Here is a 27430-nt window from a genome sequence, read left to right as displayed (position 1 = left end):
AGAAGCTTGAGAAATAATGCTTTGTCTTCTTCTAAATCTCATTTATTCTTCAAGAATCGATATCGTATTATGTCTTAGCTATTTATCTGAAAAAGAACAAGATTTTTCAGTTTGTCATTTTTTTCTTCATTTTTCTTTCAGTAGCGCAGCCGTTAGCCTGACGCTATTTTATGGACAGACATCCGGGATCAATACTGTCGCTACCAGTAAGGAGTTCTTAAGTTCTCCTCGTAAACACTTGGTTTCCACAGGCTGCGCCAGTCTCTTTCCACATTCCAGGATGTACTTTGGAGGCTAAGTGGTCACTTACTTTGTTGGGCCTCAAAAGTATAATACAGCACTCTACATCATAAAATACACTGGCCGAGAGTAAATAGCCCAAATTCTTGCTATAAGGAATACATCAGGTAATAGAACATGTCATAAGTCGATCTGGCTGCTCTAACTATCACATTGATTAATACGTTTTCACGCTGTCAGTAAGGTTTTCATTGTACTACACATTTACCCCTCTATCTTCTTATCTCTCAAAACTTGAAGAATAAATGAGATTTAGAAGTAGATTAAAGAATTGTTTCTCAAGCTTCTGTTGCATTTGGTTTTTGATTGTCTTTCATCTTTTGCAGTCGTGACGAAGGTACTCACATCCAAAATGCTCATTATTTTAGATCCAAAATGCAGAGTGAAAATATTACACAAACAATCCATTGCCAATAATTCTACTGGGTACCATAAAACGATTCCGACATCTCAGAACGGAAGAATCATATACTGTACTGCGGCGGATCAGCACAATAGAAGTACCCTTACCAGAACACCTTACTGTCACGTCTTCTTTATGGCTGCAGTCATGCTGGCCCCACGGAGCTGAAGGGCATTTCCAGAGATGTGATTCATTACCTGAACATCTCACTTCATCCAACCAAACCTCTCCAGTGCTTTGTCCACAGTAATCAACATATTTTTCTTCCAAAGCATATCCACAGCCCAGCTGCATACAGACAACATTAGCATCAACTAGATCCCAGGAGTCATCACAGACTGTTCCCCAGGATCCGTTGTAATAAAATTCCAGTCTTCCAGCACATGCATCTTCACTTCCAGACAGCCTTAATTGCAAGTGCCCTGTTGAACAGAAATATGAGATTATTCATTCCATTAAAAATTGAACAAATCAACTCGTTCGCATTTCTGCAACTTCTTCTGAAATACAATTTTGAAAATAATTGTGCAATGATATCACCGAAAGCATGAAGCTGAAGACGCTCACGTATAAAATCTAAGAAGAACACATAAAAAGCCCGAAAACTTCGGTATTTCATACAGCGCGTTTTTGAGTTTTATGCAAAGGTGGAAGCTCCGTCATTTGTTTATGCTGGACACAGGTTCTCGCACACCACATTCGAGAAAAAGATGGGCATGGGATTTGCTAGGTACGGTTTTCTTTGGCCAAGACATTGTATTCAAGACCATACATCAATCACGGTGTCAAGCATTGACCGCGCTGGTCTGCGGGAATTGCACATCTTTACCTGGATATGTTCACTGTTTGTAGCCTAGTCATCTCCTCGAAGTGATTCCCTGCAGTTTGCAGGATGTGATCACCTCCTACGACAGTGGGAAGGTAAGTGGACCAGATCGTAGAGAAGTCAGTATCTAACCACTGCCTCTCGAGTTGAAAGCCTCCAGCTGTCGTATTACAATAACTTTCAGGCCAACTTGTGATCCACTTGGCTTTTTTGCCAGCAATTACTAAGAAACTGATCTACATGCACTTGCACCTCACTATATAATTCAAATTCACAGTCATAACAAGTTTCGTCTAAAGCAGCTTTAAAATGGAACGATATTCTTTTGTAGATCCTGATGTGCCATTCTCTTCTGTATTTTTATACCGGCGAAGATAATTGAGCCTTTCGTTGATCATACAGATAATATTTTGGTTTAAAATCTACTAATATACGAAAAGAATTTGGTGACATTGTCAATAAACGGAATTCACATCAAACAGCAGAGCAACAGCAACATGTGGATACTGGATGTTCCAAGGTGCATGTAAGATTGTCATAAGCCAACCTGTGGCAGACACTTCTGGAGAAAAGGACTGGGAAGTGAATGCTGCTCTTTGATGAATAGATACAATACAACTACTTTGTCTGTCACTTCCTCTGATTCATTATTTATTTGCAATGGGAACTACCTTTAACCATAATTTTCTTTCCCAACTACTAGTGCACACAATTGTGTCCACCTTCTATGTAAATCTCAAACGTTCCAGGCAGTTACATTGAAACTTCACCAAGCTGGTGTTGGAAACACTGTGCAGAATTAATCTTTATCGAAAGTGTTGTGAATATCTGTTTTAAGCGTAAAGGTTACTCTCCATCTGGTTTGTCGTCAGTTTAGTTCATATTTCGACTGGGCAATGTCAAAAGTTAACAAAACATTTAATGATCTTGTTTCTGCTTTTGTTATTTTAGTTATGATGTACCCAAATAACAATAACGTCTGTGTTTGTACGGATTATGTGACCATGAGGATGATGCCGGGACTTGAGAAACTCAGTTACAGAGAAACGTTGAATAGGTTAGGACTTTATTCCCTGGAGCGTAGAAGAATGAGGGGAGATTTGATAGAGGTATATAAAATTATGATGGGTATAGATAGAGTGAATGCAAGCAGGCTTTTTCCACTGAGGCAAGGGGAGAAAAAAAACAGAGGACATGGGTTAAGGGTGAGGGGGGGAAAGTTTAAAGGGAACATTAGGAGGGGCTTCTTCACACAGAGAGTGGTGGGAGTATGGAATGAGCTACCAGATGAGGTGGTAAATGCGGGTTATTTTTTAACATTTAAGAATAAATTGGACAGATACATGGATGGGAGGTGTATGGAGGGATCTGGTCCGTGTGCAGGTCAGTGGGACTAGGCAGAAAATGGTTCGACACAGCCAAGAAGGGCCAAAAGGCCTGTTCCTATGCTGTAGTTTCTATGGTTTCTATGGTTTCGGTAAAACTATCATTTTAATAGCATTAATTCGACCTATCAATGATAATGTCATAGGCAACCATTTAGAAAGCATTTCTTTGGTGTATTCAATTCATGAAAAAAATATCTATTTATAGAGGCCCGCAGGTATGTTCCAGTTCGCCATCCATTACTTCCTCCGACTGAAGGAGAAGGAGGAGCCGGCCGAGGATCGGCGGCACGCCGTTGTCAATGAGATTCTCTGAAGATCAAGTCAACGGCGATAATGACGAAACTGGACCTCAGACTCAGTCGGACTTTGAATAATTACATTTTCAGATACTAAGCAGAAGCATTCGAGTTTGTACAGAAGCATTTAATAAATTCGTCGAGTATGACAATGATATGAATCCCAGGATGGTTTACCTAAAGTCAGTGATGAACGATCTATATTACAAGGCCTGCAATTATATTAGACTGTTTTTAGATACCATGATTCCTGCGGGAAGACGAATCTCTGATTTGTTTTCTCTATGCACAATTTGACAATAAATGCACTTTCAATCTTCAGAAATATTTATCGAACTTCAAAATTACATCACAACTCCTGTGCTCACTACATCGATTTGGGAAACCTGATGGATCCAAATCTCTCTTGAAGACCCTAGTTAACTCCAACTCAACTTTCACGAAATTACAGATCCGTATTCCCAAATCACTCTGCTTTCCTGCACTCCTCGTTGCCCTGTCGGTCACTATGTAAGTGTCCTATCATGGTTTGTTCTCCAAAATTGCAACACCTCACAGGAGCAATAAATTCCAACTGCCATTTCAGCCCATTTTTTCCAGTTACTCAAGATTCCGCAGCAAGTTCTGATAGCTTCTCTCACTTCCTCTAATTTACAACGTGTAATTTAGCAGACTGAGCTGCTAGATTATCATCCAGGTCTTTGATATAGAAGACAAACAACATCGAATCCAGCACTGATCCCTGCGGCACTGCGCTAATCACAGGCCTTCAGATGGAGAGGCAACAGCCTACTGTCACACTTCAGCTTCTCTCGAGAAACCACCGTCAAATCCAGTTTGCGACCTCATTGTAAATGTGAAGCGATCAACTATCTTGACAAACTCTCACGAGGATTTTGCCAAAAGCCTTGCTAAAGTCCATGTAGACAAGGTTCTCTGTCTTTCCTTCATCAACATTCCTACTAACTACGTGTAAATAGTATAAGCTGCTACACCAACTGAAACTCTTTTTCTTAATATCTTAACAACTGTTTCTTCAAAGTCCGACTCAGCCCCGGTTTCGGTGTTGTCATTATTGCTCTTGGACTTGTTCTGCGTGGAATTGCATCGGCATCGCCCGGCATACATCCTTGCCCTGCTTCTCCTTCTCCTTCAGGTGGATGCATTACTGAATGGCCAACTGGATAAGGTCAGCGGGCATATGACCCGTCCCTCCCATGCCGTAAACCAGCAACAGGTCGGTGAGGCCGGGCACGATCTCGATATGCATCCTGTCTCATGGGCAGCGACGGATCCTGTCACACAGGAGATGAGGAAAGACCAATGTGATTTGCACGAAGCGATGTTGCCTCTCTCTCATCTGACCCTGCTTATTCAAATATTTATATATCCGGTTCCTTGTAAAACCTTCTAGTAATGTACACACGACTTAAGTCAGCCTCAACAGCGTATAATTTGCCGATTTATTCTCATAACTTCCCTTAAACAACGGATCAACACTGGATATTATTGACTATCGTCATGCCTTCAGTCCAGTTGCGTATAATTAGCATTTTCAATGCTATTGTTCATTTGGAGTGCACGGCCACTTCGCTGGTGATGTCTGTTATCTGCCAAGTAGGGGACCGTGCACAATCCTGAACTGATGGAGACAGACGTGCGAGTACGGAGGAACATCTGGAAAACTTCTCAAATGCCCGCTTCGCTGCCGCTGCCACTGTGTGGTAACCGGAATCTCCGGAGCTGAAGGTCCCGAAATCCTCGGCTTTGCATGTTCCAGCGGCCGGGGTGAGGTCGAAGGCGCTCGGCAGAGGATGTCGCTCGGGAGGCTGTATCGGAGAGGCTGGTCGGAAGCTCGAAGTTTTCGGACGGATGGACTCAGTTTCGGCTGTGTTCGGCTGCTTCCGAAGCACCGGTAAGTTGACGGCGCCTGGAGGTTTATGGCAGGGAGTTTCTCCCTTTTGCCGCCGCTATCGGGGACTCGGGAGTCGATCGACTCGGGGACTTTTGAGACTTTATTTACCGTGTCCATGGTTTGTTCTGCATCAAATTCTGGTATTTCTTTGCACTGCTGTAACTATATGTTATAATTATGTGGTTCTGTCAGTGTTAGTCTTTGGTTTGATCTGTTTTCTGTGATATTACTCCGGAGAAACATTGTATCATTTCTTAATGCACGTATGCATTTCTAAATGACAATAAAAGAGCACTGAGTGTTCTAATAATCTAAAAATTAGTTTCCTTTCTACGTCGTTAATTGGTAAAATACTGTATCTCTGAGCAAGACAAGTATCAATAACAAAGTTGCATTCATCAATAAGTCTGCACTAACATAAAAAGCCAGTTAAACGCCAACTAACGAATTATAACGATGTTAATGTTTTTTCAATATATATTTCGGGTTGTTCCTTCATCACCTCCCACGCCCCGTCTAATGCACGAAAATAACACTGCTCTTGCGAGGATGCGCTGTACAACTTTTGGTAGTTGTTCAAGAAAAAAGACTGCATTTGGCAGCTGATTTTTCCTGCCAAATTAACATTCGTTCATAGATCACATTTCTGAAAATACATTGGATAGGGTTGACGACTTTCCAAGTGGAGAGAATATACAAAGAAGTGAGGTGTAAAGGGACTTGGGAGTACATGAAGGATTCTCTGAAAGTTAATCTGAAGGTTGAGTTTGTGATGGGAAAAGCAAATGCAGTGTTAGCATTCATTTGAAGAGAACAAGAATATCAAAGAAAAGAAGTAATTTACAATCTTTCTAAAGCACTGTTGAGACCGCACTTGGAGCATTGTGAGCAGAATTGGGCCCTTATCTTAGAAAGGATGTGAGGAAACTGGAGAAGGTACAAGGACTTATATTAAAATTAATCCAGGATCGAATGGCTTGTCATAAGAAATAAGTTTGATGGCTCTGGGCCTCTATTCACTAGAATTCAGAAAACTGAGTGGGTACCTCATTGAAACATCGAATGCTGAAAGACCATTAGAGAGTGAATGTGGAGAGGATGTTTCCTGCGGTGGGAAAGTCTAAGACCAGAGGGTACAGTCTCAGAATAGATTGGCGTCATTTTACAACGGAGGTGAGGAGGGGTTGATTTGACTACAGAGTGGTGAACCTGTGGAATTGATTGCCACAGCCAGCAGTGCATGGAGATTAGGTATATATATTTATGTATATTTAAGGTGCAAGTTGATAGATTCTTGATGGGTCAAGTCATGAAGGAATACGGGGAGAAGGCAGGAGATTGGGGCTCAGAGGAAAATTGGATCAGCCGTGAGAAATTGCGGAGCAGACTCGAAGGGCCAAGTGGCCTAAATCTGCTCCTATATCTTATCGTCTATATGTCTTATGGTATCCCAGTTAACTTCATTTTCATTGAAATAATAACACTGCATTCATCGATAATCAAGCCTCCAATCACATTCTGTGGACTACATCAAAGCTGGACTTTCAGAGACACCTTCAAAATTAATCGCTTAAATCATTTTGTTTCAGGATGAATACGAGAATATGAATGCGCCACAACATTACCACTGATACACGCTGACGCAAAAATAAAATAGTGCATGCTATTTTCTTTTGCGCACACAGACACAAATAATCAAACCTCACCTGAGTAATAAGCATGCTGATACATTGACAACTATTCAATAAACAGTGATCATGTTTGGCGTCGCGTTTGACTCTTTCTTTGATAATCTAATTCCTAATATTTCAAATCACAACTAACTTCTGCCTCACAGTACCACCGCATATGTTTGCTCTTTGCTTGGGTCATCGGATTCGAAACGCCCTTCTTATATTTAGCCTGATTTCAGTATCTGAAAATTCTTTCCTTTGCCTCATGTCATGCAACTTTTACATTAAACATCCCCCTTTCCTTAGTCTGGAATAGGGAACACTTCCTAGTACAGCTAAGCAATCAGAGATTTGCGGTGTTTCAGTATTTAAAATGTTAGCCACATATTGACATGTTCCAATGAACTTCAACGTAGATTGCCCTGACTCGGATAGCTCAGCAGCGTTAATTTGCAGCTAAAGATAAATCATCAGTAGTACTCCAAAGTTGAAAATATTTCATTCCTCCAATCAACTCCTTGCAATCTCTCCCTCACAGAATGTCTCGCTTGCTCAAATGCTCAACTTCCTCCTGCAATTTTAATGTGCCTTTCCTATCATTCTTGGCTTCACATAAGAAGTGGCTGCATGAAAGCTACGCGACAGGCAAAACTTCTTAGAAGTATATATGCAGTTATTTTAGTCGTGTGAAGTTAGTAGAAATTCTATTGCAAAATCTGATTAGGGTCAAGGGAACGCATAAAAAAAAAAATCCGACATTTCGTCGCACTGCGGTCACCCTCGTTTGGCACACAACCCAATGTGAACGAGTGCGTAAAATCGTATACGCAGCGTCTAAATCTGACGTCTCCAGTGAAGCAGGTTAAATACATACTGACTGCTTAAAATTTGCATTATCTGGCCGGAAAGACGTGGCTTTCCTCTGTATTACGATTTTCATTCAACTGCCCTAGTTGTGCAGGCTGGTAGGTTAATTGCCCTTTGTAAATTCCCTGTATTCTCCAGAGAAGTTTTAGCCTCTATCGGGCGGGGCCGCGGACAGAGTTCTGTGTGTCAGTTGGGGGAAGGGGTGCAGTATAATATGCACTTCCTTCAACAGGCGAGTTGACTGTCTGCGCCGACATTGTCAGGTGGCCAGATACCTCTCTGCATGTGTCAATTGCTCTGAATTTCTCAATGTATTATTAATAGTCACAGCTGTTTATAAACTCCCATTGCCAGAAACGTCATAATATTCACCTGAACAAAGGACACCGACGCCCGTAATGTCAGAGGAAGACCGATTCAACATGGTTGTTCTGCAACTGCGGAGATGCGACTCACTTCCTTTACATTGAACTTCGGTCACCCACACGGGCCGTTCATTTTCTGGGTACCGTGAAGAGTTGTAGGCGGATGTCGCAGAGCCGCAACGCAGTTGCCTACAAACAACGTTAGCTTCATTGATGCTCCAGTAGTTATTCTGCATTCTACGCCAGGTACCATTATCGTACAACTCCACTCGGCCATCGCAACGGCTTCCCCCATCGTTCAGTCTCAAAGACCACATTTCATCTGCAATATCAAAAAAGTGTAAAACACATACCAAGCCAAAGTATTCCATATATTTTCAGCTAATAAATGCGAAGTTTTCTTTACACACTAATTTTCCACGTGTTACACAGGAAAGGAAAAATGTCAGTAAACTTCGTCGGTCCACTTAAGAGCAATAAAAACTGTTCGTGTACTTCATCTCAGAAAATTGGACTGGAAACGTAAGTCAGAGAGGTTACCCTTTGAATGTACTGATAACTACAGAAGGTATGGCGTATTTTGTTACCTGAGTAACGGGTTTTCCGGAAATGTCTTGATTTTGTACCTTAATAAGCATCGGAAAAACGCTTTGCAACTCCTCCCCACGTACGTGAGGATGGAAAAAATACACACACAGAAAGTAAAAAAAAATCCTCGGATTTCCTTTGAAGAGAAGCAGGATAAGTTGTGATTTGATAGAGGTATATAAGGTGATAAGACTGTTATATACATTGGATAGATAACGACTTTTCCCAACGGTCAAAAAGAACAGGCATAATATTCAGCTGTTAGAAGGAAAGTGTGGGGGGTGCGCGTATCAAATTTACGGTCTTCACACAGAGAGTGAAGTGAGCGTGGGACGACCTGCTGCTAGACCTGATAGAGGTCGATACAATAGGGTCATTTAAGAAACTTTTAAAAAGGCACATGGATGATAGAAAAAGATGTAGGATTACGTAGTAGGTAAAAAAAAAAATAGATTCATCTCAGAATAGGTTAGAATGTCGGCACAAAGCTTGGTCGTTGGTTGTCGGTTTTATCGAGAAGGCAGGCGTATGGGGTTTAATGGGACCCGGCATCAGCCATGACGGAATGGCGGAGCAGACTCAATGGTCTGAAAAGCCTAATTCTGCTCCGATGTCTTAGGCTCATGTGATCTAAACATCGTGGACCGAAGGGAGCGTGATGTCTTCAAATGTTTAAATTCTATGTAACAATACTGAATTGCACTTAATCGAATTCACTTCATATTGATTCTCAGCAACCTGTCAATAAACCCTATAATGCCAGTACTCTCTGCGTAAATATTATATCTCTATATTTGCGGACCTTTACATCGTGCCAAAAGCTACTATCCAGCAACATCAATTGACATCATCCTCTGTCCTCGCATAGCATTATACTCCAAAATTCCGATTTATTTACTCCACGCTCAAGTTCGATCTATCATTAATGTCACGGAAATTGTATCATGCCCTATTGCTGGGAAAGGGAGGAACGACACTATCTTCTTCGAAATCGCAGTAGTGCATGGGCGCCACTAAACTGCTGATTCGATCAATTGGTTAAAACGTCACAGTTATGATTTTACTGCGACCAAAGAGCAGCTTGTTTCAACCCTACATTTTTTGGTGACTCACCAGTGCAGATGAGACCGGCTTCATTCCCACGTGAACAGCTAATCTGACCCCAGGCTGAGACTGGACAATCAGCTATTTTAGACTCGTTCCCCAGACAATCGTAATTCTCCTTCCACATCGGCACGTTTCCTTCGCCAAAGTAAGAACTTTTGCTAGATGCATTGACTGCACCACACTGTAGCTGTTCACAGACCACGGCCGCATCTGCCAGGCTGAAGTATTCATCACAAATCGTCCCCCACTTGTCTCCGTGCAGGACTTCCACACGACCAGAGCATCTGTTCTCCCCGTCAACCAGTCGTGGTCCATGTTTCCCTGTATTAGTTATAATTGATAACAAACAATTATTCTCAAGAACAAAACAGGAGAAGCTAATAAAACGACGAAATGATTTCATGTTTCACCTTTTACACGATTGAACAGCTTTCCAATTGTGTCTGTGAAGCATGAGGTTCACGAAAAGTAATACAGTCTATAGTACACTGCAGACTTGCTCTTTAACTGTTTGGATCGCGATCATCTGTTTCCAATTCATGATTTTTTACTGTTCTCTAAGTCTGCCTTAAACCCATCTGGACTCTAGTCCATTTGAAGTTTTTGAAGACGACCATTGCTTCAAGCATGAGGCCACACACGTGACAAACATTAGGCCATGCAAGTGAGAAGAACAGCTCTTTATTTACATTCTTATACGTACATTTCAACTAAGTATTGGTCCCTAATTTCAAGATCTTTGCATATCCATTCCGTTCACATTGCCACCCTACAAAATGTAGTGGATACATCCCAGTCCAACATGGTGAAAGCACTCCCCGCCACTGAGCACATCTACATGGACACTGCCGCAGGAAAGCAGCAGCCATCAGCAAGGAGATGCAGAGGAGACACAGGATCAAGACCAACAGGTTCAGGTACAGTTATTACCTCTGAATCATCGGGCTTTTGAAACAAAGGGGATCACGTCACTTAACTTCACTCCCAATCACTGAACTGTTCCGACAACATATGGATTCACTTTCAATCACTCCTCCTCTCATGTTCTCGATAGTTATTGCTTATTTATTATTATTTTTCTCAGCTCATGCTGCTGAAACCTGAGACAAGCACACTCATTTTACAATTGCTAGGAACTTTAGGACTATTCCAGTCATGCTTAACTTGTGTCTTTTTTGAAGATATTTGGTTTCTGTTTCCTGCTACAATTTCCAAAGCAAAGCAATGTTTCAACTTATTTCTAATTTTCTGATTTTGTGTTCCAGCTGTAGTTTTTTTTCTGTCATTTGTAATAGTGCTGCAGGATTAACATTCTTTTCCCACAAATCAATTGAATCACAGCAGACTTTTGCGTATTTAACATTATGTATTTTACTTGTATCCATTTCTATACATTCCCGTACAGTAATATTGTACACCATCTGGCCTGAAGATAATAGTAGCTGATTTGAATTGGTTGGCCTTATTTCTTCAGTCGTCCAACCATGCCTCTTTTTTTAGCAGCCCAATTTCCTGTGATTCATGGTAAATGGTAGGGCTATGAAGAATGCTGTTGAACAGAGGGATCTAAGAATAATGGTGCATAGTTCCCTGAAGGTGGAATCGCATGTGGATAGGGTGGTGAACAAAGCTTTTGGTATGCTGGCCTTTATTAATCATAGCATTGAGTACAGGAGTTGGGATATAATGGTGAAATTGTACACGGCATTGGTAAGGCCAAATTTGGAGTATTGTGTACAGTTCTGGTCACGGAATTATAGGAAAGATGTCAATAAAATTGAGAGAATACAGAGGAGATTTACTAGAATGTTGCCTGGGTTTCATCTCCTAAGTTGCAGAGAAAGGTTGAACAAGTTGGGCCTTTATTCTTTGGAGCGTAGAAGATTGAGGGGGGACTTGATAGCGGTGTTTAAAATTATGAGTGGGATAGATAGAGTTGACGTGGATAGGCTTTTTCCATTGTCAGTGGGGGAGATTCAAACAAGAGGACATGAGATGATAGTTAAAGGGCAAAAGTTTGGGGGTAACATGAGGGGGAACTTCTTTACTCAGAGAGTGGTAGCTGTGTGGAACAAGCTTCCAGCAGAAGTGGTTGAGGCAAGTTCAATGTTGTCATTTGAATTTAAATTGGATAGATACATGGACAGGAAACAAATGGAGGGTTATGGGCTGAGTGCAGGTCGGTGGGACTAGGTGAGAGTAAGAGTTCGGCACGGACTAGAAGGGCTGAGATGGCCTGTTTCCATGTTGTAATTGTTACATGGTTATATGGTTATATGATTCAGGAAACTCTATCTTTCGAGGCCGAACAAATTTGTTAATGTACCAACTCTTATTGACCCTCCTGTTCGACTGTTTGAGCAGCTTAATGTTCTTTCTTTCTTACTTCTCTTATAATACTTGTACATCTGTGCACTTGTTATGCTACAGTGATACAGTAATTTCCTTTGGGATCTGTAAAGTATCTATCTATATATTTACTGTCTGTCGAATTTAAGAGCATATTCGTCAGGTTTAAATGAATGATTCTTGTTTTAGCCCATCGAAGTTTCCAAATAGAGGCATTTTTTTCAATTCCTCCTTCAGTCCCCCACATTAAAATGAATCATTAATGCTGACCAATACGAAATTCTTAAGGCTCCTCACCCCCAAAATGTCGGTTAATATTGCTGCACTTTTAAGCCCTCAACAGGAAGAACTGTTGAGAACTGACTATTGATTTCAAAGTGCCACCGAAGTTTACCATTGATTTACTCTGAATCCTGGTACTCACCGGAACAGATCAGAATGACATCATTCATGTGGTTGCAATTATGCCTAGTTGAAGAAACTGGACAGTCCGAAAGGGTCGATTCATTGCCCTGACATTCAACGCTCCATGAATGTTCATTTCCCTCTTCAATACGGGTTCCACTCAACACAGAAACAGCAACTCCGCATTGAAGCTGACTGCACACAACATTGGCATCTTCCATATCCCAGTGCGGGACACAAGCCCTTTCCCAGGTTTTACCAAACAGCACCTCCAGCCTTCCCGAACATTCGTCAGATCCGGACACCAATCTTGGAGCTCTGTGATCTGGAAAAAAAAAATAAGATGTAAAGCGCAGTTATCATAATGACTATTTGATTTCAGATAATTTTACATTCCGAAATCGTCGGGATTCAAATTTCGTCACAGACAGTTAGCATGTTTTCCCTCCTCCCTCGTGCACCCTACTTACTGAGTGCTGGTGGATTCATTTTGGCACCAGACCGAAAAGTTTTCCCTCACATATTGCAAGTTAATGCTGCATGTGCTCAACGCACTCTCTGCAGTCCGGATCGAGAATATTCTGCAATACGATTTAAACGATCTCTGTATTACAAGTGCATGCTGTCGGTTTGTCCTGTCAACAACTTCACTGATTTTCACATCAGTATATCAGTACTTCTCAAAAAGCATCATAGGGCAGTCATAATAATGACAATTATAACACCGTGCAGTCAAATCCAATTCAGTTCAGATTATTTCAGATTCCGAATTCATAGGGATTCAAATTTCATCTCATACAGATGACATGCTTTCCTTCCTCCCTTCTACACCACAATTATTTGGTACTGGTAGATTAATTTTGGCACCATACCGATCAGATTTTACTCATATTTCACAAGCTGATGCTGTGTCTCAGCAAATCAATCGCTGCAGTCATGAGAGGAATTATTCTAGATTCCAAGTTGAACAATCTTTCTGTCATAAGTGCATTCAGCCAGTTTGCCCACTTGTCAACTTTACCGACTTTTACATCAGGATATCAGCATACCGTCAGCAGCCTCAAATCTTTTTTTTTTCCAAATTAATTGGGGACAGATAATGATCCTTAAATAAACCAGTTTCCTTGCTTTACATCAGATCCTCTGCTATCCCACAACTGGAGTCCCTGCAAGAATGAATATGAATGTACTTCATTCACGTTCAATGAAGCCATTTCCCACGATTAACCCTGCTCTGTAATATGAGGAAAATGTTCCCTGCCTTGCTGAACTTATTAATATCCTATTTCTGCAGCTATTATTTTTCAACCACTATAACATAACATCTCCATAATTTTCGCTAAAAATAGTCCCATCTTGTCCATATTTCTTATAACTCGAACTGTCTAGTCCTATCAAAATCTCTCTGATTCTTCTCTGCACCCTCTGCAGCATAAGACCGTCTTTTCAGTAGCGTAGAGATCAGAACCGCACACAGCAATAAACGTGCATTCGGACCGACATCGCGCACATCAGTAATCTGATGGCCCACAAAGTGCTCACATCCCCGGCCGATAAGGGAAAGTATGCCAGATGGCTTCCTCACAACCCCATTTGTGCTGTCACTTTCACAGAATCAATTGCTTGTTCTCTCTATTCATTAACACATCTCAAGATCTACTAATTCACTATGTGTGTCTTACGCAGGTTTAAATTCTAAAAAATATATCACTTTGTGCCTATCTAAGTTAAGTTTGAACTACCAGTCCCGTGCACACCTATCTATCTGATCCAGATCGTGATGTACCGAAGGACAAATTTCTTAACAATGCACCGTGCCAGCAATTTTGATGCCATCCACAAACTTTTGTGTCGTTCCACCTGGATTGTTATACAAGTATTTTATATACCATAGTAATAAAATACTGTTCTCCATTCTCAAAACTGAATGAACAACCCTCCATCACCACCCTCTCTGTCCCACCAGTAGGAGTTTATATACAAATAACTACCTCACTCTTTAACCCCTTGGTCCAACCTGCCATGCGGGTCCTCGTCAAAGACTTAAGTTATATCTAGGGGGAAAATATTTTCTGCCTTGCACTCGTCAATCGGCTTGATTAGCTTTTCAAGAAGAAAAAAAAAAGCTGGACCAAATTCATGGTACACTGTTTCCCCCCAGACAAAGCCAGTCTGGTTATCCCAAATGCGGAGCGTTGTCGTCTCAGAATCCTTTCTTAGAAACGTAAATTTCACTAGCGACAGAATCATCAGTAATTATACCCTTGGCTTATTCCTATATCCTTTGTAATAACCAGACATTATTGGCCAGCCTGCAATCTTCTGCTGCCTCACACGTGACTGACAAATGTACACAAATACTTGTAGTTTCTTCACGTTACCCACAATGGGCAAGGATAGCGTTCAAAAACTTACAAAACATGTTTTTTTAACAATGCGCTAGATCGGGGTGATGAAAAATCATCTTCCTTGGCAGCGATGCGGGCTATTAATGCAGTAAAGCAGAAATGCCGTTGGATTCCATCATTTAAGAAGAGAGCTCACCTGAAGGAGATATGAACATGGAAACATTGCAGATGTCCTTCACTCTCTGTCAGGGCAACTTTATCCCCATATCAATTTTAACTGAATTACTTGTTTTTATGTTCTTGATTGATTTCAGAAAATCTAACCATTTTTCCCTCACAATTCTGCACAAATCTATCAGGTCGCATGTGAGCCTTGTTCATTTTATCGAAAACAAATTCAGTCTATTCAGTCTTTTTTCATAAATAAAATCCTCTGTTTCAAGAAAACTCCTTGTTCATCTCTTCGGCGACTCCTCAAGCAAAACCATTTCCAAAGTTTCTTATAAAGTGGCTGAAGAGCTGCAGTTAGTATTCCAAGTGAAGCTTAGATAGTGTTTTACAAAGTTTTATCACGATGATCCAACTCCTTTATGCTTTATTTTGACCTCTGATAGCAAAGGTGCTATATGATCTCTGTTGGCGCGTGGTCAAGTGGTTAAGACATTAGTTTAGTGATCTGAGTGTCGCTAGTTCGAGCTTTGGCTGACGCAGCCTGTTGTGTCCCTGAGCACGGCACTCAAACACACATTGCTCTGCGACAACCCCGATACCAAGTTGTTTGGGTCCTATTGCCATTCCCTTGGACAACATCGGAGGCATGGAGAGGGGAGACTTGCAGGATGGGAAACAGCTGGTCTTCCATAAAACCTTGCCCAGGCCTGTGCCCTGGAAACCTTCCAAGGCACAAATCCATGGTATCACAAGACTAATGGATGCTTATAAAGTATATGATCTCTGATATCTTCTGTCCTCTTCTGTTGCCACTTCTTTTTGATCTATGAAGCTATGAACTGCAAAATCTTTCTATTTATCAAAACTCTTCAACATTCTTTCTTCCCTTCCTCCTTACTGTATCCCATGTCCTCGCTTGCTATAGTAAGCTGCATTCCCTCATAATTATCGAGATAAATCTACCAACATTCCACGCATTATTCAATTTGATCTATGTATGGCCAAAGGTTAAGATAATATCCTTCTGCCTATCCCTATGTTTCGTATCTTCTACTTCTTTAAAACCTGTGAGGACAACCATGTGCCAACGAGAACATACTGTACATACCCGAATCAAAAGCCAGGAGGTTCATAGACAACTGATAGCTAGATTAGTGGCATTTAAAAGACAAACAAGACCGGGTTTGATTTAGGGAGGGCTATCCCACTTATTGGCTCTTAATGCTACCTCGGAGCACTTGGAAAATACCAACAGTTGTATCAGAATGCTGTTTACTGACCATGGTTCAGTGCTTAAAACAAACATTCCAACCGTTCTGATCAAACGTTCCATACGTATGCCTTTTGTACTATCCTCTGCAACTGGATCCTTGATTACCTCACCGGAAAAGCACAGCCTGCGCTGATCGGAAAAAAGCATCTCCACCGCGCTGATTATCAACACTGGCGCACCTCAAGGATGTGTGCTTCGCCCACTGCTTTACCCTCTCTAAACCCATGACTGTGTGTTTAGGCACAGTTCAAATCCCATCTGTAAATTCGCTGATGACACAATTATTGTTGGCAAAATTTTAGATGGGAATGAAAAGACGCATAGAACGAGATATAGAAGCATAGAGACAAGGAAACATACAAAACCTACAGCACAATACAAGCCCTTCAGCCCACAAAGATGTGCCGAACATGTTGCTACCTTAGAAATTTCTAGGCTTACCTATAGCCCTCTATTTTTTCTAAGCGCCATGTACTTATCCAAAAGTCTCTTAAAAAACCATATCATATCCGCCTACACCACCGTTGCCAGTAGCACATTCCGCGCACTCAGCACTCTCTGAATCAAAAATAAGCTTACCCATGACATCTCCTCTGTACCTACTCCCCAGCACCTTAAACCTGTGCCCTCTTGTGGCAACCATTTCAGTCCTGGGAAAAAGCCTCTGTCTGTACACATGATCAATACCTCTCATCATCTTAAATACCTCTATCAGGTAACCTCTCATCCTCCGTCACTCCAAGGAGAAAAGGCCGAGTTCACTCAACTTATTCTCATGAGGCATGCTCCCCGATCCAGGCAACATCCTTGTAAATCTCCTCTGCACCCTTTCTATGGCTTCCACATCATTCCCGTAGTGAGGCGACCAGAACTGAGCACAGTACTCCAAGGGGGGTCTAACCAGGGATCTATATAGCTGCAACATTACCTTCCGGCTCCTAAATTCAGTTCCACGACTGATGAAGGCCAATGCACAATACGCCTTCTTAACGTGCAGATCAGGATCCCTCTGATCCTCCACACTGCCAAGAGCCTCACCATTAATACTGCCATCATATTTGACCTACCAAAATGAACCACTTCACACTTATCTGCGTTGAACTCCATCTGCCACTTCTCAGCCCAGTTTTGCATCCTATCAATGTCCCGCTGTAACCTCTGACAGCCCTGCACACTATTCACAACACCTCCAACTTTGTGTCATCAGCAAACTTACTAACCCATCCCTCCACTCCTCATTCAGGTCATTTATGAAAATGACGAAGAGTAAGGGTCCCAGAACACATCCCTGATGCACTCCACCGGTGACTGACCTCCATGCAGAATATGATCTGTCTACAACCACTCTTTGCCTTCTGTGGGCAAGCCAGTTCTGGATCCACAAGGCAACGTCCCCTGGATCCCATGCCTCCCTACTTTCATGCAAGGGGTACTTTATGTCGAGGAGAGTTGATGTGAACTTCACTTGTATTCCTGACACTTGGTCAGTATTAACACATTACATCACGTATGAGCTCATACTTGATTAATATTAATATTAATATTAATTAGTCATACTCCCCTGGGGTCAATAAACTATGACTATGACTTTTATCAAATGCCTTGCTGAAATCTATATACATGTACATATATAAAGCATTTGTGTCGTATCGCAGCAACATACTTCACTAAACCAAAGAACTGATTGTGAAGTTGAGAAAGCTTCAGAACAGGGCACAAGCACCAGTCCACATATGGAGATCAGAAGTGGAATGAGCTAGCAATTTCAAATTCCTGGGTGACAATATTTCCTAAACTATATCTTGGGTCTAATATATTGATGAAGTTACAAATAAGGCACGACAGCAAATGTATTTTATTTAAGTTTGAAAAGATTTGATATGACAGCAAAGACACTCGCAATTTTTTACATTTGTACTGTGGAGAGCATTATAACTGGCAGCATCACATTCTAGTATGGGGTGTGTGGGGATGGCGGTGGGAGGGCTACCACGCAGGATTTAACAAAGCTACAGAAGCTTTGGACTGAACAAACGACAAAGCTACTGGACTGAGTCAGCTTCATCTTGAGCACCAGCCTACGTAGCATTTTCTCTATATCTTGCAAGCAGATGAATTTCTCTGATGCTGTTTTACCATTTGCCCTCATTTGCAGAGCAGGTCGTGCAAAGCCGAAATATTAATCAAGTATGAACTCATACATGATGTAATGCATTCATACTGACCAAGTGTCAGGAATACAAGTGAAGTTCACATCATCTCTCCTCGACATTCTGAGACTGTACATCACATCATCTGTAACTTAGCAGTCAAACATGAACAGAACTTGAACTGGACGGAAGGCACAAATGCTACGGCGACAACACATATGCAATCTTTAATTATCAGGCAGCAAGTGTCTCTTCTGATTCTCCCCAATATGATGTTGTTATTGATGAGTCAAAATTCAGGAATGTCAGGCAAAGCTAACATGGATCAGCTCCCATAATGCTCAAGCTGTTTGAGATCATTCAGAACAAAGTAACTCATCTGAGTCCATTTCCAACATCTTAACCATCCTTTCTACCACAATGGGCACTCATTTTCTCCATTACCGACACGCAACGGTATTCAGTCTCCACCAAGTGCATTGTACTTAATTTCCATGTTACTGAAGGTAACATCACAAATAAAAGTACCACGAGGGAACTGGCTCACGGGATGCGCAGATCTGCCATTGAGTGTCATAGTACCCTGACACTCACGCAGTGTCATGTTAGAGTTCAGTGTCGTGACAAGTGTCGTGTCAACATAAAATAAACGCAAATGAAATAAATCTGATCTTAAACCAAAAACTCTGGAAATATATCTCAGTTCAGGCAGCATTTGTATGGAGGGAGTAGGAGTTATTTTGTTGTTTCTTTATAACTTCATTTTGCAGCAGGATCAACATAGACATACGGAAGGAAAATACTTTGCAAAGATGGTGATACAAAGAAGGTGTTAACTCTGCTTTCCGCTCCACAGTTGCTATACGAGATTGCATTGATTGCAACATCTCTTCACGTTATTTCACATTTCCAGCACCTGGCTTTTGGGAAATTGTTATTCTATATTCACAGATGCAATTTGTCTGGGTGCACTATAATTGTGGAGAAACAAGGAATTAAATATTTATTGAGGTGCGTAAATCATGAGGGGGGTACACAAAGCTTTCCCCCGAGGGCAGACAATTCCATGACTCTGTCGATGCAAATGCTGTAAAATGGAACAACTAAAAACATACTATGGAGGAACTCAGCGAAATGTGCTTTATTTCTGGTATAAAATTTCTCGCTGATTCATTTCCGGATCAGTGTCAGCCCTGACAGCATTTTATCTTGCTCCACAGATGCTACTTGACTGCTGAGCCCTTTCAAATGCTGTATTGTGTCCTGTACTGTGTACTAAATGTACGTGTTTAATTAATATTGGTGTAATTTTTTGGTAACACAGATTGCGATCACAACATGACGGGAATAATTTCGACACAGCGCAGGTTTAGTTTCACATCACTGGCAGCGGGCTGTCAGTTTGCATTATTTTACAGTCAGGACCTCACAGAGTCTACAATCCGGCGGGATGGAAGGGAAAAAATACTGATTTTTACCTGAGCAGATAACCCCAGCATTATTGGAGTGAGACCACGCATAATGATCCCAAGAGTAAGATGTACATTGCCGCAGCATTGCTTCGTTTCCGTTGCACTCAACCTCGTCGGTCACAACGGGTCCGGAACCTTTTCCAAAGTGAGACCCGCCTGGGGCATCCACCGCTTTGCCGCAACCCAGCTCCCGGCACACCACAGTCGCGTCTTGCAGGTCCCATTTATAATCATCCACAGTCCCCCAGATTCCCCAGTAGTGAACCTCCAGTCTCCCAGCGCATCGACTGCCTCCGTTCATCAACCTCAACTTCACGCTTTCTGAAAAATATCAGTTAATGAAAGATCAATCTTTAACGTTAGTTTAAGATTCTGGCTACTCGATGCTCAGAAAACCGCTCCCTCTGCCCACCCACCCCAAGCATTTAAACTCCGCAGGTGCCATATTATGATCAAACAATCAGGCTGTGGCAGACAACGCACGAACTGCTAAACGTGACAAAAACAGACAGTAAGCTCGTGATCATCCGGAGACCCGGGAATCATCTGGATGTTCCGGAGAACAAAACGCCTCCCAGAGGAAAAACAAAAGGATGAGCTGAGAGTTCATTTTCTCTTTTCAGAGAACAGCAGTCAGACTGCTCGGGTCAGTGTCCCGCTGCACTCAGCCCTCATCAATTCAGTGACAGAACCCAAACTTGTTTGGCGGGAGGAGACATTCCTCTAACTGGGGCCCAAAGGAGAAAGGGTTAAATTGAGCCTTAACGTGGTTTCAGCTTCAACACTCAAAAATAAACTGTGTGAACTCCCTTAAGCTTTTGGACAATGTCAGCGGAGTCATTTCTCTGCCGAATCACTGCACAGGATTTCAGCAGTCACCTCTCAGCTTGATTTTCAGTGACCATCAGACCAAGCCCTACGCGTAATGATAATTAAGAAAGATTACCTGACCGGTCAGGCTGACAATCCCCTGGACGCCCTAAAACAAGAAATACATAATTAGATTTAGTGGTGGAGCTGTCGCGTTGGGACGTAGAAGCGGAGATGTTCACGGGAGGTGGGTTATCAAACATATAAAGCCATCAGCAAGAAATGTCTTCATGATGTGAGGGGGTGGAAACCGAACTGTTATAGAAGAGTGGTTTCACTTTCTCATATATTTGTTTTAATGACACCATAATCACGAGTCGACAGCAGTTGCTTCACATTGTGTTTTTGCATTGAAAATTACTTTCGGTGCGCTGACATCCGGACACATCCTCACATTGTGAGGTTAGAGGTCACATCTGTTTAGTTCTCCTCTGTAGCACCTGTGGATGGCCGACGATTGGTCCGCCTCTACAAGTGTAAGGCAAGTGAGACACAGAAAACTAGTTTTTTAGGACCCCGGTAATTACCCTACCCGACTCGTGACATCTCAAATTAACCCAAATTATCTGCCTTTAGCCAAAAAAAAAAGTCACAGAGCACTACAGCACAGAAACAGGCCATTCAACCCATTATTCTGTGCCTACCTAGTATTTTTCCCAGGCCCATCTACCAGCACCCAAGGCATAGCCCTTCGTAGCCCTCCGACCTATGTTCGTATTCAAACGTCCTTAAGTGTTGCAATTCACACCGCATCCACCAATAGAATTTACAATTCTTTATGCTCGCGCCAACTTCTGAGTGTAGAAGTCTCCCTCTGATTCCCAGTAAATATTTCATCTTTTACCTGAACCCATCACCAAAGTTAAGGGAAAGGTCCTGCATATATTTACTCTATCTGTACTTGACATAATTGTGTATGTCTCCATAAGCTCTTCCCCAAATACGATCTAGGGAATAAACTGCAAATCTATTCAACCTTTCTCTGTAAATCAAATCTGCCAGTCCTGGCAACATCCTTAGCAGTGGTGCGATAAAGTTTGTGAACCCTGTAGAAAATGTGATCAGACAGTTGCATGTGCTAAAACTAGATAAGGAGAACCTAATTAAATAAGTAACACAAAAACACAATACTTGTTCATTTCTTTATTAAGAAAAAATCCAATATTACATGTATTTGTTAGAAAAATCTATGTGAACCTTTGTTTTCAGTAACTGGTATGACCACATTGTACAGCAATAACTGGGATGATGGTGAGCTTCCTCGTATGAACTGCTTGCTTCATGTGCTTCCACAATATTTCTATAGGATTAAGTTCAGGACTTTAACTCGGCCACTCCAAACTCAAATTAACATCCTTTTGAATCATTTTGGTGTTGATTTACTCTTGTATTTCGGCTTGTTGCCTTGTTGCATTATTCAACTTCTCTCAAGCTTTAGGTGATGGACTGTTACCTTAATATTCTCTTGTAAAATGTTTTGATACAATTTCTAATTCATATTCCCTCCACAATTGCAAACTGCCCAGGCCCTGAGGCAGCAGAGCAGGCCCAAACCATGACGTTCCTCCCATCATGCTTCACAGTTTGGATGAGGTTTTGGTGTTGGTCTGCAGGGCCCCTTTTTCACCAAACATAGCAATGTGCATTTCTGCCAAAAAGTTTAACTTTTGTCTCATCTGTCCACAGAATGCTGTCCCAGGAGTGTTGGAGACCATTCAGGTGGTCTTTTGCAATGTTGAGAATTGCAGCAATGTTTTTTTTGGAAAGCAGCGGTTTCTTCCATGGTGGATATATGCACAGATTATTGCAGGTATTTTGTTATTATCCTTAGGTTCTTTTTCACCTCCTTCAGCATTACACGTTGTGCTCTTGTTGTGACCTTTACAGGGTAACATTTCTAGGAAGACTATCAACAGTATTGAGTTTCATCCACTTGTAAACAGTTCCTCTTACTGTGGATTGATGAACACTCCGGTGTTTAGAAATCCTTGTGTAGCCTTCTCCAGCTCTGGAATACCTGACTTCGAATAGCTTTTGTGGAAGGCTTTACCCAGAGGCTGACTGCGTTCCGTTTATCTAGTCTAAGGACTTACATGAAGATCTGATATCACATTTAGGTCATATTTATACAGAAATAGAGAATATTCTACAGTGTTCACAAACATTCTAGCATCACCATATTTTTACTCTGCATTCCTTCAAGCCTATTAATATCGTTCCTGTAGGTAGAGGACCAGGACTGCAACCAGCACTTCAAACTCAGCCTCACCATGGTCTTAATACAACTTCGACTAACATCCCAACTCCTGTACTCAAACTTCTCATTTATAACGGTCAATGCGAAAAAAAACCTTTCTTTATGATGCTATCTACCTGTGATGTCACATTAGTGGAAGTATGAATCTGTATTCCCAGAGTCACTTGTTATACCGCACACCTCAGCCCGACCATTTGTTACCCCAGTTTCTTCTTCTGACGTGCACATGTAATACTTGTTTGCAGTAAATTACATCTGCCATTTCTCAGCCTATTCTCATAGATAGTCCAGATCACTCCACAAGACTTGACAGCCTTCATCGCTGTACATTATGCCGCCAATACTGATGTTAGCAACAAATCTGCTAATCTATTTTACCTTTTTACTAGCAATGGACCTAGCGCTGTCCCTTGCGGCACACCGCTAGTTGCAAGGTTCCGGTCAGAGAGTTCTAGCCCTGTATATTGGTTGTGATGACACACTAATTATTTATTCCGCATCAAAGGTGCTTGTATTTTTGGTGCTTCGTCTGACGTAAGCACCGATTTTCGTGCTACTTGTCTTCAAAGGCAGAAACATCGTTAAATGATCCGTTGCCATATGTGTTCATCTTACTGCCCTGATCACTGCGAATCATTTATATCTTTTTTATTTGAAATGACTAGATGATATTGCCCACGCTTTATCAGCATAACACATCTCTTTCCCAGCATTTGCTACTGCATAAAGGGCAATTGATCTGTTCCAAGACTCTGCTTCAAAATAACATGCTTTCCATTATCTCCACTTCGGCACTTCAAAGATTTCTTACATATTCATATTTTATGTGTATAATGCAAGATGATATTGCAACGTTTACAGGTTGCTTCATCCTTATTTTGGGTAATCTGGCAACAACAGATTATGAAAGGCCCCCACGTCTGAGTGCTCGGAACAACTTGCTCCCGTGACAGGAACAATCCCACACATTGACATTTGCCTGTATCTTATTTCTACGAACTGGGAAATGTTTGGTTATGTTCATAAACTTCAAGGGCACTGATAAACTGCGTGAACCGTGTTCACGCTTTTGTTTTCTATTTAGTGAATGTGGACAAGGAGGCAGTAAATGACATGATAAATACCTTAACGTCAAATCTTACCCACTGGAACATTTTTTGGTCAAGTCCCTCAGTGGGAGGGAAATTATGGGGAATATTTTTATTTGTTAATGTTTCATAAAGATCCTTCAGTGCTTTAGTGAAAGATGTAGCAATATCAGTCCCACTCCCACTGTTGTTTAACTCTACGATCTGTATAATGCAAAATCAAAGACTTAATTCTTGTCTTATCTAATGCTAAAACGGAATTAATTGAATCATTCGGTTCATAATAACAATATCATTATTCTCATTACCCTATTTTCCTCAGCCCCCCCCCCCAACACCTTACATCTCACGAATCAACTGTGATTTGGCTGCATTTATCGCTGCACTGAGAAAATTAACTGAGCAATCGAAAAGTCATTTGTCTCTGTGTGGAAACCAGAGCACCACACAAAGTGAACGTAGAAATTTCACATTTTGTGCGCCACAGTCCTGAGGAGCTATCGGATTGTGTTAAGGTGATGGGCGGTGGAAGAGTTTAAAAGAAATACAAGTAAAAGTTGGCACATTTTGCACTGGACAGTTCCTGAGAAGACAATGATTGCACTTAGCAAGGACCAATAAAAATAAGTTAAGTTTAAGTCGCCCTTTTGTGACTGGCCAGTGTTGGAGTGAAGAGTTGAGGCTTGGCTCATTGAGGCTTCCACCAGGAAAAGCCGTGTTTTTAATGTATTATTTCTCTTATTGCATATTTGGAGCAGTGCGGTGCGGGATTTGTGTTCTGTTGTTCAAGAAAAGCTGCAGGGACACGCCAGAAAATCGTAGGCCGGTGAGGCTGACATCAGAAGTGGAAGGCTATTGCAAGGTATACTACGAGACCGTGTACATAGGTATTTGGCTAGACAGCGATCGATTAGGGATAGTCAACATGAGTTTGCCCTTGGTACGTCGTATCTAACCAACTTTACAGAACTTTTCAATTATGTTCCATGGAAAGGCGATAAAGGCAAAGCAGTGGATGTTGTCCACATTGAGCTTGAAAGATCTTCGACAAGGTCCCGCATGAAAGATTGGTCAAGATAGTTCAGTCGCTTGGCATTCAAGGAGAAGTAGTAAATTGGATTAGACATTGGTTTTACAGAAGGATCCACAGTGAGGATGTATATGATTGCCTCTCACACTGGAGACCTGTGACTTGTGGCATGCCATTGCGATTGGTTAGGTGAGCGATAGCGCATAAAGGAGTGCTGCAGACGAGAGGGATCTGGTAATAAAGATCCATCGTTCCGTGCAAGTGGCGTCACAGGTGGATAAGGTCGTAAAGAAAACCTTCACAAAACAATATATTGAGTACAGGAGTTGGGTTGTTATGTTGAAATTCTATAAAACATTAGTGAGGCTCAAATTGGAAAATTGTGTGCAGTTTTGGACCAAGACATAGGAGCAGGATAAGGCCGTTGAGCCCATCAAGTCGGCTCCGCCATTGCATCTTTACTGTTCTCGGATCCTACTCAACCCCATAAACACACACGAAATGCTGGAGGAACTCAGCAGGCCAGTCAGCATCTATGGAAAGGGAACACTCCAGGTTTCTGGCAGCGACCCCTCGGCAGGACTTCTGCAGTACACTTGTCCATCGATGCTGCCTTGCCTGCTGTCTCCCTCCAGCATTCTCTGCGTTTTGCTTCGATTTACACCAGCTGCAGATTTTCTCGTTTCACACTTAACTCCATACACCTGCTTTCTCGCCATATCTTTTGATACCCTGACCGATAAGGAAACAATCACCTTCTGACTTAAATGTACGCACGGACGGGCTTTATGATAAGTTGAATCACCACTGTAAATGATCTCTTTTATGTGGGTGAATGGTACAATCACGCCAGTAGATTGAGAAAGAAGCAAATTGAAAAAGGAATAACTTATAAAGGGGTTGTTGCTGATCAGCGCAGACTCGGTGAGTGGACGCGGATCTTTGCATGCTGCTTGTTTGCACGACTATATAACTCTGTTTTCGGACAATGAATTTAAGTTATCTTTATTTACAACGGCAAATATAACACAATAAATGCTGCTACTTAAAGTTCCGCAGGTGTACGTATATTTAAATGCTAACGTATATTACACATTAACATAGAAGTTTCTTAGATGTTCACTTAATGAGAAGTTCTGAACAATAATTGCAGCGTGAAATAAGTGTCTGTCAGGGTCCAATTTCTACGAATGTCTTATGGATGAAATAGCCATGTTTTTGTATTCTGACTAGCTTTAGTTATCCTTAAATACACAGAATTAGTATCCCAGTATTACCAGTGATAGGAATGGGTGCGAGCGTTCAACCAGGAACAGCTCCAGCGTTGGCTGCTGCTCACGTTCACTGAGTAATACACACTAAACTCCGGTGTGTTGTTTCGCAACAGTGACTACTCTTCAGTTCTGAAAAACTCCGATGAGTACTCCGGTTGTAATATCGGTTCAGATTACTCGTTAGTTTGTACATGAGGATTTTATGAGACGAACAAATACTGTACTGAAAGGAGATAAAGAATACAGTCGCCATTTTCACAAAATTCTGCACGGTAAATTTAACCCGGGCAGAAAGTGGAAGAAAGTTCAAAATCATAACATCTGCGATTCTTCAGATCTCTAGATTAGAACTCGGGAAAATACACTGAGAAAAGCATGTGTTTGTTTTCTCCGGGGCGTACAAAAGTGCTGAATTAAAATGCAGAATTAAATAATATCGCATTATCGAAGATACGAAATTTGAAGAATAATTAATCTGCAGCACTATCTGGAAGTTCCACTGTTACCAGCCTTCAAATGTTATTTTTAAGAATAACACCAACAGTGTTTAGTTTAACAGTGTTCGCTGTATACCAAGATAAATGTGAAAAGCCTTTTCAAAATCTGAAATAACTGCATTTAAAAAAAAAAAAAAAATTGTACACTTCACGGGTTCACATGTCGGGGAGAGTAGTGTAATTCATAATTTCCAGTGATGAGAATGTGTTCGAGCGTTGAGGCTCTTAACGGCGACAGTTTCGGCGTCTGTTCAAGCTCAGTGAGTTATACCACCAAATTCCGATGCGCTGTGTCCCAACAGGTCTTGCTCACCAGGCCTGATAAGCTCAAATTAATAATCAATTTAGCATATCGATTCACAGATGCTGCGGATGTGGTGCTTGTGAGAAACATTCCCACGGACCGTCCCAAGCCGGGCAGCGAAAAGACGAGAGTTGGGCACGGGGCTAGCAACCCAACCCCAAAGAAATCCAGTGCGACAGAAACAACAACAGAAGCTTTAAAAACCTCCTTTCAG

At 41.6% G+C, this 27430-nt stretch overlaps 1 protein-coding gene across 1 annotated transcript; it reads right to left on the bottom strand.

Annotated features, from left to right (window-relative positions):
• Nucleotides 1–8002: 8002 nt before the first annotated feature.
• Nucleotides 8003–21154, bottom strand: LOC140202081 (scavenger receptor cysteine-rich domain-containing protein SCART1-like). Its single transcript, XM_072266942.1, has 6 exons — nt 21128–21154; nt 20848–20875; nt 19969–20217; nt 12742–12807; nt 9735–10049; nt 8003–8355 (listed from the first exon to the last, which is right to left on the bottom strand). Exons 1-6 carry the CDS (start codon nt 21152–21154, stop codon nt 8003–8005), a joined length of 1038 nt encoding a protein of 345 aa, XP_072123043.1.
• Nucleotides 21155–27430: the final 6276 nt, after the last annotated feature.

This window comes from Mobula birostris, chromosome 8, assembly GCF_030028105.1.
Source record: "Mobula birostris isolate sMobBir1 chromosome 8, sMobBir1.hap1, whole genome shotgun sequence".
Taxonomy (NCBI): Eukaryota; Metazoa; Chordata; class Chondrichthyes; order Myliobatiformes; family Myliobatidae; genus Mobula; species Mobula birostris.
This window is presented reverse-complemented; position numbering and strand designations above follow the sequence as displayed.